The sequence below is a fragment of the Pituophis catenifer genome, unplaced genomic scaffold, assembly GCF_029215685.1.
Source record: "Pituophis catenifer annectens isolate HBS135680 unplaced genomic scaffold, rPitCat1.0.hap2 SCAF_4, whole genome shotgun sequence".
Taxonomy (NCBI): Eukaryota; Metazoa; Chordata; class Lepidosauria; order Squamata; family Colubridae; genus Pituophis; species Pituophis catenifer.
The window spans coordinates 108,461,707-108,474,063 of NW_027256884.1; the positions used below are offsets into that span (position 1 = coordinate 108,461,707).

General features: G+C 38.9%; 1 protein-coding gene across 1 annotated transcript in view; it reads left to right on the forward strand.

Annotated features, from left to right (window-relative positions):
- LNX2 (ligand of numb-protein X 2) overlaps nucleotides 1–12,357 on the forward strand; it is an 81,715-nt gene that overhangs the window by 53,948 nt on the left and 15,410 nt on the right. Inside the window, exons 2-3 of the mRNA XM_070943882.1 lie at nucleotides 5,826–6,298; nucleotides 12,044–12,291. Of these exons, the coding sequence (XP_070799983.1) occupies nucleotides 5,904–6,298; nucleotides 12,044–12,291 (643 nt within the window). The 5' untranslated portion in view covers nucleotides 5,826–5,903. The remainder of the gene's footprint in view (nucleotides 1–5,825; nucleotides 6,299–12,043; nucleotides 12,292–12,357) is intronic.

The window sequence follows — 12,357 nt, forward strand, 5'->3', positions numbered from 1 at the left end:
TTCTTTATTTTTCTGAGCATATGATGCAAACACAGACTTTTAAAAGAAGCATAGTATTTAGGCAATAAAATTGCAGCATATTGTTTAGTGATACATAGATTTTGTTCTGGAAAAAATGTCTGTATTTTTCCTCATAGTGTGATAATGAGAGTCTAAAGTGGAGCATTCCCAGCAGAGAGGAAATAAACAATCCATTCACAAGATTAAAATATAACTGTAAAGGAAAAAAAACACATTAGACCCTCCCTCAGTGCTGTCTTTTCCACCAATTGTTCAGGTGTTTGTAGATATCCTTAAAATAACCCCAATTATGGAAACATGCAGTTAGCCACATTCCTTCAGCTTCCTGCAACTCTTTCAGAATATTTAATGATATGATTTCCCATTTAGACAAGCTGCTGTAGTTGAAGAGGAAATGGCCATTCCGGGTTCTGTTGGCTCAGAGGAAAGTAATAAACACCATAGAGTATACTGGTTTTCGTGCCCAGAAAGCCTTTTCAATCTTATTGAGACATCTAGGAAAAAGTTTCTAACAGCCATGTTGTCTGTCCAAGATGAATGAAACAGAAAGGTACAAATAGATTAACATCCAAGATATGTGCCAAAGGCATATTGTTTCTTAGATTCTATAGATAATATCCTTATACTCTAAATTGTAAAATAATTATTGGACAATAATTGGACCACTACCACTACCCTTTTTTGCACCTCCTTTTATTCCATAGTAATATTGCTTGAAGACAATTGAAGTGTTTGGCTAAGTAGATGGCTTGTTCAGTTAATTTCTGCATCTTATGAAAATATACATAGAACGGTGCAATGGCTTAGAGGTGAAAGCATTCACCTTCCACTTAGAAGATTGAGAGTTCAATCCTAAACAGTGACAGATGTTTCTCTATCGGGGTGCAAAGAGAAAATATCTGCTGCGAACTCTGCATAGGCATCAGGAAGGGCATCCGGCCAGCAAACGCTCAGCTCCATTCAGTCACCACAACTCCATCTCGATGAAAAGATATTTGATGGGGGAAACCAGAAGCGTTGCGGCCAAACCGGCTGGAAAAATAGCGGGCTCCGATGAGCTCTGCGAATATCCAGCCGGACAACTCATTGTCAGGCGGTCTTCAGACCGGAGAGGCGTCTCAGACGACCAAGGGGAACAGGCAAGTTCCTTGAAAGGTTGGAGGCAGCTCTTCGGACTGGCAGCCATTGTAAAATGACCGCTCTGAAGCTGGGGCAACCGGATTAAGTTTTTGTGCAGGAGCAGTGTTTGAACAGAGTGCTGGTACCGGGTGAGTGATTGGCCAACTCAAGGTAAAAGAAAATTTTGAATTAGAACAGTAAAAGGTGTCCCGGAGCTGAAATGAGCAGCTAATTGGCATTTGGGAAATTCTACAGAGGGAGAAGAACAAAGAGAAGGCTAAAATACTAAAGCCCAAGAAAGTTTTTGTATCTACAATTGGATTTGGAGAATTTAAAAATAATAAAAGAAAAGAACCCAAGAAAAAGTATTTTCTATGTGGATTTAAAATAGTTTTGACAGCTTTGACATTTAGTTGGTTTGAGAATATTGTTTTGTTAATATGATTTATTGGGTTAGGGATTTTCTGTCTTCACTGTGAGTTGTATTGTGTTGGGGGGGGTGCCCTGAGGGAGCTCGACCAATCTCATTGTACATATGCACTGACAATAAAGATTTGAATTGAATTGTATTGTGGATTTGAGAGAGACATCTGCTGGTGGAAAGAGAGTACTGCAATATTTGTTGGCAGATAGAAGAGAAAGTACAGCTGTGACCTTGACTACTAAAAGATAATTTGGAAACGGGGGGAACTTTTAAGGAGCATTTGTCTTTCTACATTGCTTGGTTTCGATTCTCAACGGCTGTGGAAGATAACAAATCTTTAACTTGGAGTGAACTGGATAAATACTTGAATTGGACATTATTTGAAAACAAAAAGAGACTATATGGATTTTAAATTTTAATTAAATGTGACATAATTCAAAAGTGTTAACAATTTCTTAAATTGGCAATATGGAGTCTAGGATGTGTGAGGAATTAATTGAGATGTTTAAAAATATGCGTGAATCACTAAAGGGTAATAAAAAGTCAGAAATTTTGCTGGAACACACAGAACAGGAAATAGGGGAGAAGGTGGCAAAAAAAGTGTGGATGGGGGGAACATCCCCCCAAAAAGAATCAATCAAAGGGTAAAGAGGAAAAGAGTGGAAAGAGATTAGGAGAAAGCTTGGGGAGAAGTATACTAATATATTGAATAATAATATATCGAATAATATATCTAAAAGTGAGAAAAAGGATTCAAAAGAAAATATATAATAAATATAAAAAGAAAAAGAAGTTAAGAGAATAGAATAAAAGGAGAAAATTATCAAGAAATGGAATTTTGGAGCAACCAAGAGAAAATGGTTAAAGAAGGGAAGATTAGTGGAAAGGAGGAAGGGAAATAAGGTACATGCTAGTAGATTTAAGGGAACTGTATTAATATTATTAATTGTGGATGATCAACTAAGTTAAAGGGTTTTAATGTAAGATTTGAATATGATGATGTATATTATAGTAAAACAGAATAGCAGATGAAATGTGAAATAGCAATTTGGTTTAATTTTGAAGACAATTGAAATTAAGAGACAAAGTTGAAATGTTAAAAAGTGGGATGGGGATTTTGAGAAATATATTCTGCAATGGAGAAATAAGAATTAATTGATGTTATTGGAAGAGATTGGGAATTAAGGGTGGATAGTGATACTGTATATGTATTAAGTACTAAGAAGAAATTAAGATAAGATAAAGAAGTATGGAAAAAGAATATTCTGGCTGAAATTGGAAACATGTGAAATGGACTTGGAAAAAAAAAGAACAATATGGCAGAAGCTGAAATAACAAGATATGGTGAAAAATGATTAATTTATGATAAAGAATTATATAAAAGAGATGTATATGGAAAAAATGGGAAGATTGGAATAGATTATAAAGTTTAATATATGTATAAGATGCATGTGACCCAATCAACACTTCTGTTCATAAAATATGTATGATGAAAGAAAAATTCTAATAAAACTTGTTTACAAAACAAAACAAAAAAGATATTTGACGGATGTGAAAAGAAAAAAAATTATAAAAATATAAATGGTCTAAACAAATCATGACGGATTTAGTTTTTTCAAATATCCCATTTCTGTTTAGTCATTTCAAACCATGACCTTTTTTTAAAAAAAAAAACTCTGTGTAAAGTGATATGCACTTTTTAACATTCTATTGCATTTTCTTCTGTTGTGCCCATTCCTTGAATTACAGAATTTCTTATGTAGAATTTTGTTGCCATTCCTTTTATTTTAAGTATGCATGAGGAGCCATGTTACTGCTCCATTCCTACCTCTATGTCATTTATGAATAAATAAAAAGCACTGATCTCAGTACTGCACAATTTGCAGACTCCATTACAAAACAGACTTTTTGTGAAGTTATAATTAACCTCTGGAATCATCTAAAAGTGAAAGTAAACAAAATCATTGCCATATTTTCATTGGGAATAACAATTTTAAATATTAATAACAGTTTAACACCGCGGGTAAATCCAAGTTGTCACAATTATAATTGGAGATGGAGAGTAAAGCTTATGTTTTTGTTGATGGGTGAGATTTCAAAAGCCAACAGCAAGGTAGACAGCAATATGTGTGGGATGCTTTAATTTGGATTTCTGCATTGTATAGGAGGTTGAACTTGATGGTCACCTTAAATGACAACTTCCAGCCCTGCAATTCTGTGAATACTAAACTAAGTGCTTGGGAAAGTTGATAATCTAATGCCCAAATAACTTGGGGAAGGGGAAATATCACCATATTTCTCCTTCTCTTTCAAAGCATATCAATAATTATTTCTATGTTTCCCAGTCTTCCTGTCTCAAACTTCATCCTATGTATTCGTTAGGAAGCCTACATATTTGTAGCTTTCTCTGTTCATTCCCATTTTCTTTTCCATTTCCTCTTCTCTTTATTTCAGTTATGAAAGGCTTGGGAGATAGCTAGGTGTCAACTGTTTGTACAAGGAGGAAATAAAGGCTTAGGGTAAAGCCTGCCAAATAACTAGGCAGTGAAACATCCCACGTTTACCATCTAGATTTACTATTAAATGGGTTTACACATTCTTCAAGGTATTAGTTTTTGTGAATCAAGTGGATAAGAGGCAGATAAATAAATTTGGAATAGATTTAAAGGGAAAGGTCTAGGATGCCCATTGGTTGTTCTGTGGCTAGGTGAATACATGGATGGGAGTAAAACAAAAGACTTCTGAAAAAGTGATTGAGCCATTTGGTGGCCCAAGAAAGGATGGAAATTCAAATACACTTTTAAGCACCATTTTATCATATATAGGCATGAAAAAGAATGAATATAAATGTAAACAAAGTGTGGTGGATTAACTTGCTTTATGAAAAAAAGTTTGACAATATGAGTGAAGAATAGTGAGAGGTTCTGAATTTGGAACAATTTTTTTGTGATGTCAGAAATATATCTTGGGGGAAAAATAAACAATAAAAGAAATTGGAAGTAGAATGATTGCAAGAAAAGAAAATATGAGTCATATATGAAAAAATATCAAAATGAAATGGAAGTGAACATAATAAATGGAAACTGGATATACTATAGAGGTATATTTCAAAGTTACTTTGAAAAGAGTAAAGATAATTAGGTTACAATGTGCTTCTGAAATGGGTAGACTGCGTAAAAAAACAGTCCAAGCAAATGAAGAAGTAAAGGAGTGTGTGAATGAGAAACATGAATGTAAGTGTCAGACCTAGAAGCCATCTTTCTACCTTTGTGCCTTCAGGCTTCAGGCCTGCCACAAGCCTACCGTGGGAAGTTGGGAGGGGGGATAGTATAGAGTGAAGAAGATATGTAGCCAAAATAATTTTTTTTATAGAAAGTCAAAGCCAAGGTGCAGCTGTGCTGAGAAGAAGAGGAGGATATCTTCTGCTTCGGACTGTATATGATTGGATGTGTGGTGGACATGGGGCAAGCTCTTGAACTTTCTTTTGGGTGTGGAAAACCCAGAAGCTCTCAGATTCGGGTTTTCCCAGATGTGCCAATATGACATCTCTAATAAAAGTTAGCTCTGAGGAATTTCAAGCCTCGGAGTTTGATTTCATTGGGGGTGTTACTTGGAACCCTGACATTAACCCGAATCTTGACAGTAAGAGAATGAAACAAAATTTCTAGCATGTAAATTGTTGAGAATAGAATTGATTGTAATTCTGAAAGCAAAATAAAGATATAATATACTTTTCTATAATATTCTGGATACACACACCAGAAGGAAAAATAGCTGCAAACAATTGGCAGGAAGAATTCCATGCACACACAATGAGTCAGAGAACACACAATAAGATACTGGATAACTAATTAACCCAAGAACATCAGGATTAGTACTTAGGATATCCTACTAGTTATAGTTGACCATCAGTGTTTTTGAGTGCTACCTAAATGCCGTAAGACTGAACTATGATTTAGAACTTATACACGTTTGTGTAGGATAAAATCATGGCTGCCTCTTTTAAGGAAGAAACTTGTTGGGGATGAGCAGTTAGCAAGTGAATTAAATGCCACAAAACTTCAAAGGGAAATCCATGTGTTTCCTCTTCCTGTCACCTCCCCGCCCCTTTTTCCTGCATATGGCCAATTTTTAGTCCTGTGTTGTGTGCATCGCAAAAGTATGAAGTTGCTTCCTGTGTTATGTTTTCAGTATTCTTGTTCCTTTTAGCTTCAGCAGCTGACTTTTTGCATCAGTAATTGTACATTTGTGTTTATTTCAGAGTAATGACTCTTTATTAAAGGACTTTTACAAGCGAGATCTCTACCGAAAAAAAAAACCTGACTCAATTGACCATAGAATGGGCACCTCGAGTGAAGAGATGGTCTCAGCGGAACAGAACCTGAATCCACTCTGCTTTGAATGTGGCCAGCAGCATTGGACAAGAGAAAACCACTTGTACAATTATCAGAACGAGGTGGACGATGATTTAGTTTGCCATATTTGCCTTCAACCCTTGCTACAGCCATTAGACACGCCTTGTGGTCACACGTTCTGCTATAAGTGCCTACGAAACTTTTTGCAAGAGAAGGATTTCTGTCCCTTAGACCGCAAAAGGCTCCATTTTAAATTGTGCAAAAAATCTAGCATCCTTGTTCACAAACTGCTTGACAAGCTCTTGGTGCTGTGTCCTTTTTCTTCAGTATGCGAAGAGGTAATGCAGAGATGTGATCTGGAAGCACACCTGAAGAACAGGTAAATAGTGAGACAATGGGCCTAATCAACTTTATTATGATGATTATCCTCTATGTTACTTGCCTGCCTGCTGCCTTCATATATTTTGTTTCCTTCCCATTCTTGTCTCCTCTTTGAATGTTATTTAAAACAGGGGTCTCCAACCTTGGCAACTTTAAGCCTGGCGGACTTCAACTCCCAGAATTCCCCACCCAGCAAAGCTTTTTTGAAGTCTGCCAGACTTAAAGTTGCCAAGGTTTGAGACCCCTGATTTAAAAGATGTTGATAAATGGATAGCAATAGATCAGCCTTGTGCTTCTTAATAAGGCAAGGTGAAAGGAGGGAGAAACTTTTATCTCTGGGACTGTTGATATTTTACAACTTTCTACCCCTATGTATGCATTCTCTTTGGGTGAAAAATCATGTGAAACATTGTTTGGGTGAAAAATCATATTTGGGTGAAAAATCATGTTTGGGTGAAAAATAAGAGCTACGGTGGCGCAGTGCTTAAAGTGCAGTATTGCAGGCTATGACTGCTGGCTGCCTGTCTTCAATTTGGCAGTTCAAATCTCACCAGGCTCAAGGTTGACTCAGCCTTCCATCCTTCCAAGGTGGGTAAAATGAGGACCAAATTGATGGGGGCAATATGCTTGATTCTGTAAAACCGCTTAGAGAGGGCTGTAAAAGCACTGTAAAGCGGTATATAAGTCTAAGTGCTATTGCTATGTGATAAGGAAGAATCTTTCTCTCTCCCTTCTGATTGTCTGAAATGTAGACACAATTGCACAACTAGAAAATATTCTCTAATGTAGAATTGTCCCTCCAAAATGTGGGCAACAAGGAGAATAATTGAGCTAGATTACTTGAATTTGTTCTCCTATTAAACAACCAATGGAGCACATCAGTTAATTAAATTAATCTCAATTTTCTTTCTCTTTTGACCCTTTCCTGTCAAAAATAAGTCGAATCTTATTTTTCTAGAGTAAAAATCAGTGACAGTACCATACTTCGGATTGCAAAGTAACAAATAGAAGGTGGTATCAAAGCTATGCTCCTGAGGATGCCCACACAAAGAGAGATCTCTGCTCTACAAGCTGTTTGTAGGTCATGAAAAAAAATTCCCATGAGGTCCAAGGGATGATGAAAGACAACATGAAATACAGAATAGGCATTTGAGAGGTTCAGGAAAAATTGAATAATTGCTACTAGCTGCTTGGAGCTACTACTAGAATGTAGCATTAACCTGATCAAACTGCTGTCCAGTATTAATTGTCTTCTTCCTTTAAAAAAACCTTCTTTCCTAACTTTTGGCTCTTCGTTGCCTCCCGGTTCAACTTCGTACATAATTGTGGCAGGAAAAAAATGGAGGAACAGAACAGATGCTGTGCTTGAAAGGTGTTTTTTTTTTAATTTCATATTAAAATATTGGACACAGTATGACCATCCTGGCGTTATCTCTGCCATACACACTAAAATATAAAACTATCATATATTCATCATACATAATTAATACAATTATTCTGCCCAATATACTCATTTATATTTACATATATTACATCACATTTTGGATCTACAAATCCTGTGTCAGGTTCCGAATCAGGATAAGAAAATAAATCGCAGACAACAGGGTGAATGTTGTTCTAAAGTTTTATCTTCCTAAATTCAGCACGCTCCGACAATCATCCAGGGCAATTACAGTGAAATATTATCAGCTCTATCCTAAATTGTGCTTTCCCTTCCTGTTTTAAACCTAGCGTGCCCCACCCCGCTACTCCTCCCCCAGATTCCACCCCAAATCCCTGTGCTGATTGGAGGGCTCCAGCTACCTTCCTCCGGCCAGTAATTCAGTGCAATTAATCCTGGTTCGTTGGGGCCGTTCCGATTGGGATAGGTCTGGTAAGCCTCCATTAATGCTGGCTAATGCAGCCGGCACCTCATCCATGCAAGTGCAGTCCTATCCGCCCTCAGCTGAACGGCTGAAGGAAGAGGATTCCACTGCAGGAGGAGGCAAGTAACGGCAAGGCAAGATATCTGGATAGGAACGTGGGCTGCATACTCTGTCTGCCTCCGTTCCCACCGGAATGACAGCCCTGACGACGTGGGCTGACATCCTGATTATTTCCTGTTCCAACTCCCACCTCTCAGTTCCAACCATTGGTAAAATCTATTCCATATATCATGATATTCTGTCTCTCCTTTATTTTTTAACTCTAACCTCAATCTATCCATTTCTGCGCAAACCAATACTTGCTGTGCTTGAAAGTTTGATTGCTCCAAAGAAAGGCAGAGTTATAAATATAACAAATAAAACAGGTAGACATTCTGCTTGGCAACTTAGTCGAGTATGGGCTGTGACTTTAATATCTTTACTTCTGGATGAGGTGCAGTACCCCAGACAGACCTGGTCCACAACTTCTGGGGGGGGGGTTTCTCCTGGGCTCATGACACCCTGCTCAAAAAGCAGCTGGCAGTCACGGCTAGGAGAGCCTTTGCACAACTACAAGTTGCAGCCTTTCCTGGATCAGGATTTCCTGATCCTCTCAGGTCACTCAAGCCCTAATCATCTCACATCTGGACTATTGCAATGCACTCTACATGGGGCTACCTTTGAAGAACATTTGGAAGCTGTAGATGGCACAGAATGCAGCAGCACCAGCAGTTCATAGAGCTCCTAGACTGGCCCATGTTATACCACTGCTTTGCAAGCTGCACTGCTTGCTGGTCTGCAATTTAAGATTTTGGCATCACCTTTAAAATCCTACATGGCATGGGTCCAATCTACTTGAGGAACCATCTCACCCCGACGGGACTGACCCACTCCATTCACGCTAGTAGAGGGGGCACATTGCAGACCCTGTCAGCCAAGTAATTTCAGCTGGAGAGATCCAGGAGAAGAGCCTTTTCTGTCACAGCTCCTGACCTCTGGAATGTTCTGTGAACCCCCTAAAGTGAGATTGGCTCCCTCTCTCCTGATTTTTCATAAGAGCCTTAAGAACTGGCTCTGCCAGATGGCTTGGCAGCTAATGGGAGGGCTTCACACTAAAGGTGTTGGGGAGGAGAGGAGAGGTCGGATTAGATTTGAATTAGTTAATTACTCCCTTCTTTGCCATCCTGTCTCCGTGATTTTATCTGTTAATGTTTTTATCTGCTATGTTTTTAAAATTGGATGGTTTTTAATGCTTTTCAGTGTTTTTATGTTGTAAGCCACCCAGTGTTGTTGGATACAAGCAGGTTCTGACAGGTTTTGGAGAATCGATAGTGGAAATTTTGAGTAGTTCAGAGAAGTGGCAAATACCACCTCTGGCTGACCCCAGAGTGGGGTGGGAATGGAGATTTTGCAGTATCCTTCCCCCAGGAGTGGGGAGGGAATGGGGATTTTGCAGTATCCTTCCCCTGCCATGTCCATCAACCCACACAACACCCACCAAGCCACATCCACAGAACCAGTAGTAAAAAAATTTGAATTCCACCACTGGATACAAGAAATAAATTTCATAAATAAATGGACTGGTTATGCAGAACTCTAATAAATGATACACTGATTATACAATTTCAGCGTTGAAGGAACAATCCCCAACTACCCATTTGAGGTCCCCACTGAACACTGATAGAGTTTAATGGTCTGTGATAATATTAATAAAGTGAAACCTTTGGGTGTCCAGGCAGCCTATTGTATCCATGTGCATGTTGTTCTCCACCTATCTCATCAGTTCAACTTTGGGCAGCTAAAGGAATTTAAACCTTAATTATATTTGTAGAGCCTTGGCAGTACAGTGGTCTAAAGCACCCTGTTATTAAGACCAGCTGCCTGCAATTACTGCAGGTTCGAATCTTGCCAGGCTCAAGGTTGACTCAGCCTTCCATCCTTTATAAGGTAGGTAAATTGAGGACCCAGTTGTGGGGGCAATAAGCTGACTTTGTATAAATATACAAAAGGATGAAGGCTATTGCTTAACGCACTGTAAGCCACCCTGAGTCTCCGGAGAAGGGCGGCATATAAATCAAATTAAAAAAAAAAACACACAATCTAAGTATAATGTATATTAAATAAATACTGCTCCAAAGATTCCCAAGCACACCATTCACTAATAGCATAAACTTGATTGTTCTCCTGACCCCTGTGCCTGGGAAAACGCTCAGGTCTGAAAGGTAAGCCGAGTCAGGGACAGCTGAACCTTGGGTGGGGTGGTGTTTCAGAGAGCAGGTGCAGCTAGAGCAGTGTTTCTCAACCTTGGAAGCTTAAAGATGGGTGGACTTCAACTCCCAGAATCCCCCACCCATCTTCAAGCTTCCAAGGTTGAGAAACACTGAGCTAGAGGAAAGGCATGGTTCTTGATCCCTTTGATTCCTTAATGCGTACAATCTGGAGTATGTCCTCTCCTGACCAATCTAATGAGATGGGTAGAAATTATGCTAAAATAGTGACGTGCATAATGATGTCATTGAACAAATGCCACCCTTATGGGCTTTTGTTCTGACATCTGATGCAAAACAAATGTCATTTTGCTCTGGTTGTGGGCAGCTATGAAGTCAGCTAAATATGTTTTTATTGTTTCAAGACTTCATTTCTTGGGAGTGAGGCAGAAGATTTCTTCTTTTGTAATGTGTTAGTTCCTTGACTTACAGAACATGAAAACAAAACAAAATCTACAGCTGGCCAGAGTAGTCAAAAACATTAGATATGATCCTTTCCTTTCCTTTCCTTTCCTTTCCTTTCCTTTCCTTTCCTTTCCTTTCCTTTCCTTTCCTTTCCTTTCCTTTCCTTTCCTTTCCTTTCCTTCCCTTCCCTTCCCTTCCCTTCCCTTCCCTTTCCTTTCCTTCCCTTTCCTTTCCTTCCCTTCCCTTCCCTTCCCTTCCCTTCCCTTCCCTTCCCTTCCCTTCCCTTCCCTTCCCTACCCTACCCTACCCTACCCTACCCTACCTACCCTACCTCACCTCACCTCACCTCACCTCAGCTCTACCAGAATTCCTATGTGGGTTACTTCCTTTTCTGAACCTAAGACCAAGATCATTTTTCTTAACCGACTTTTTTCCTTTCTTTTTTTAAAAAACAAGTCATGGCAATAAGAAAGAGTGCTGAAAGTACTAATCATTTTTAATAATAAATATTGATGGACGACCAGCAATTATTTCATATAGGAATCACCAAAGAAGAGGATATTTGTAGCTCAGGGTTGAACTGTGGAGTCCTTGTTCTCTCTGAGCTTTGTTGTTTACAGAGATTTTGTTACCCAACTAGGAGCATCATCTGTGTGACTGAATGTGAGATATATAGTAGCTTGTCCTGCCAGTTTTGGGTGTGGCTTTCTCCTTGATAGTTGTTTTCTGTTTTTAACAGTAACAGAGAGCAAACCCTACACTCACCCACACTGATGATACTACCTAGTTGGGCAATGAAATCTCTGTAAACAAACAACAAAGCTCAGAGAGCACCAAGCACTCAACAGAAGTTCCAGAGTCTGAACAAAATGTACATGTGAAGAAATTTGGAAGATTTGAATCCAAAGGACATTCATGACATTGGCTACTTCTCTATATGAGATCAATATTGCAGCAACGAGCTTTCCTGTTATATCCAGGTTTTTTTTTCTTTTAATTATAGCTCCCATCATTTCCACCCAGCATAATCAATAGTCAGAAGTGATCAAGTGGCACCATATGGGGATGCTTATGTTACATTACTTGATGCAACTAAAGATAGTTATTTTTTTCCACCAAGCATCTGTCCCCTGTTTTTATGATAATATAGAAGCATTTCTTCTCTAGGTGTGCTGGGGCTTCCAATCGAAGGGCTGCTTTGGAGAGACGGATGAATAACAAATTGCAGTCAGCCTCTGAAAGTGAAAATGAGAACGCCATGATCGATCATCTGGACTCCCAGTCACCTGAAGCAGAGCCTGCTGGCACTGGGATAGCATCAGTGGAGCAGAACATGACATCCGCGACAGTTTCAGTGTGGACAGATGAGTCTGGGGTTGATAACCCTGCTTTTGAGGAGAACATAGGAACGGAGAGTGAGTTTTGTTCTTCTTTTAGTCTTCGGTTTGATCGGTGCACTTTAAAGCAGGGGTCTCCAACCT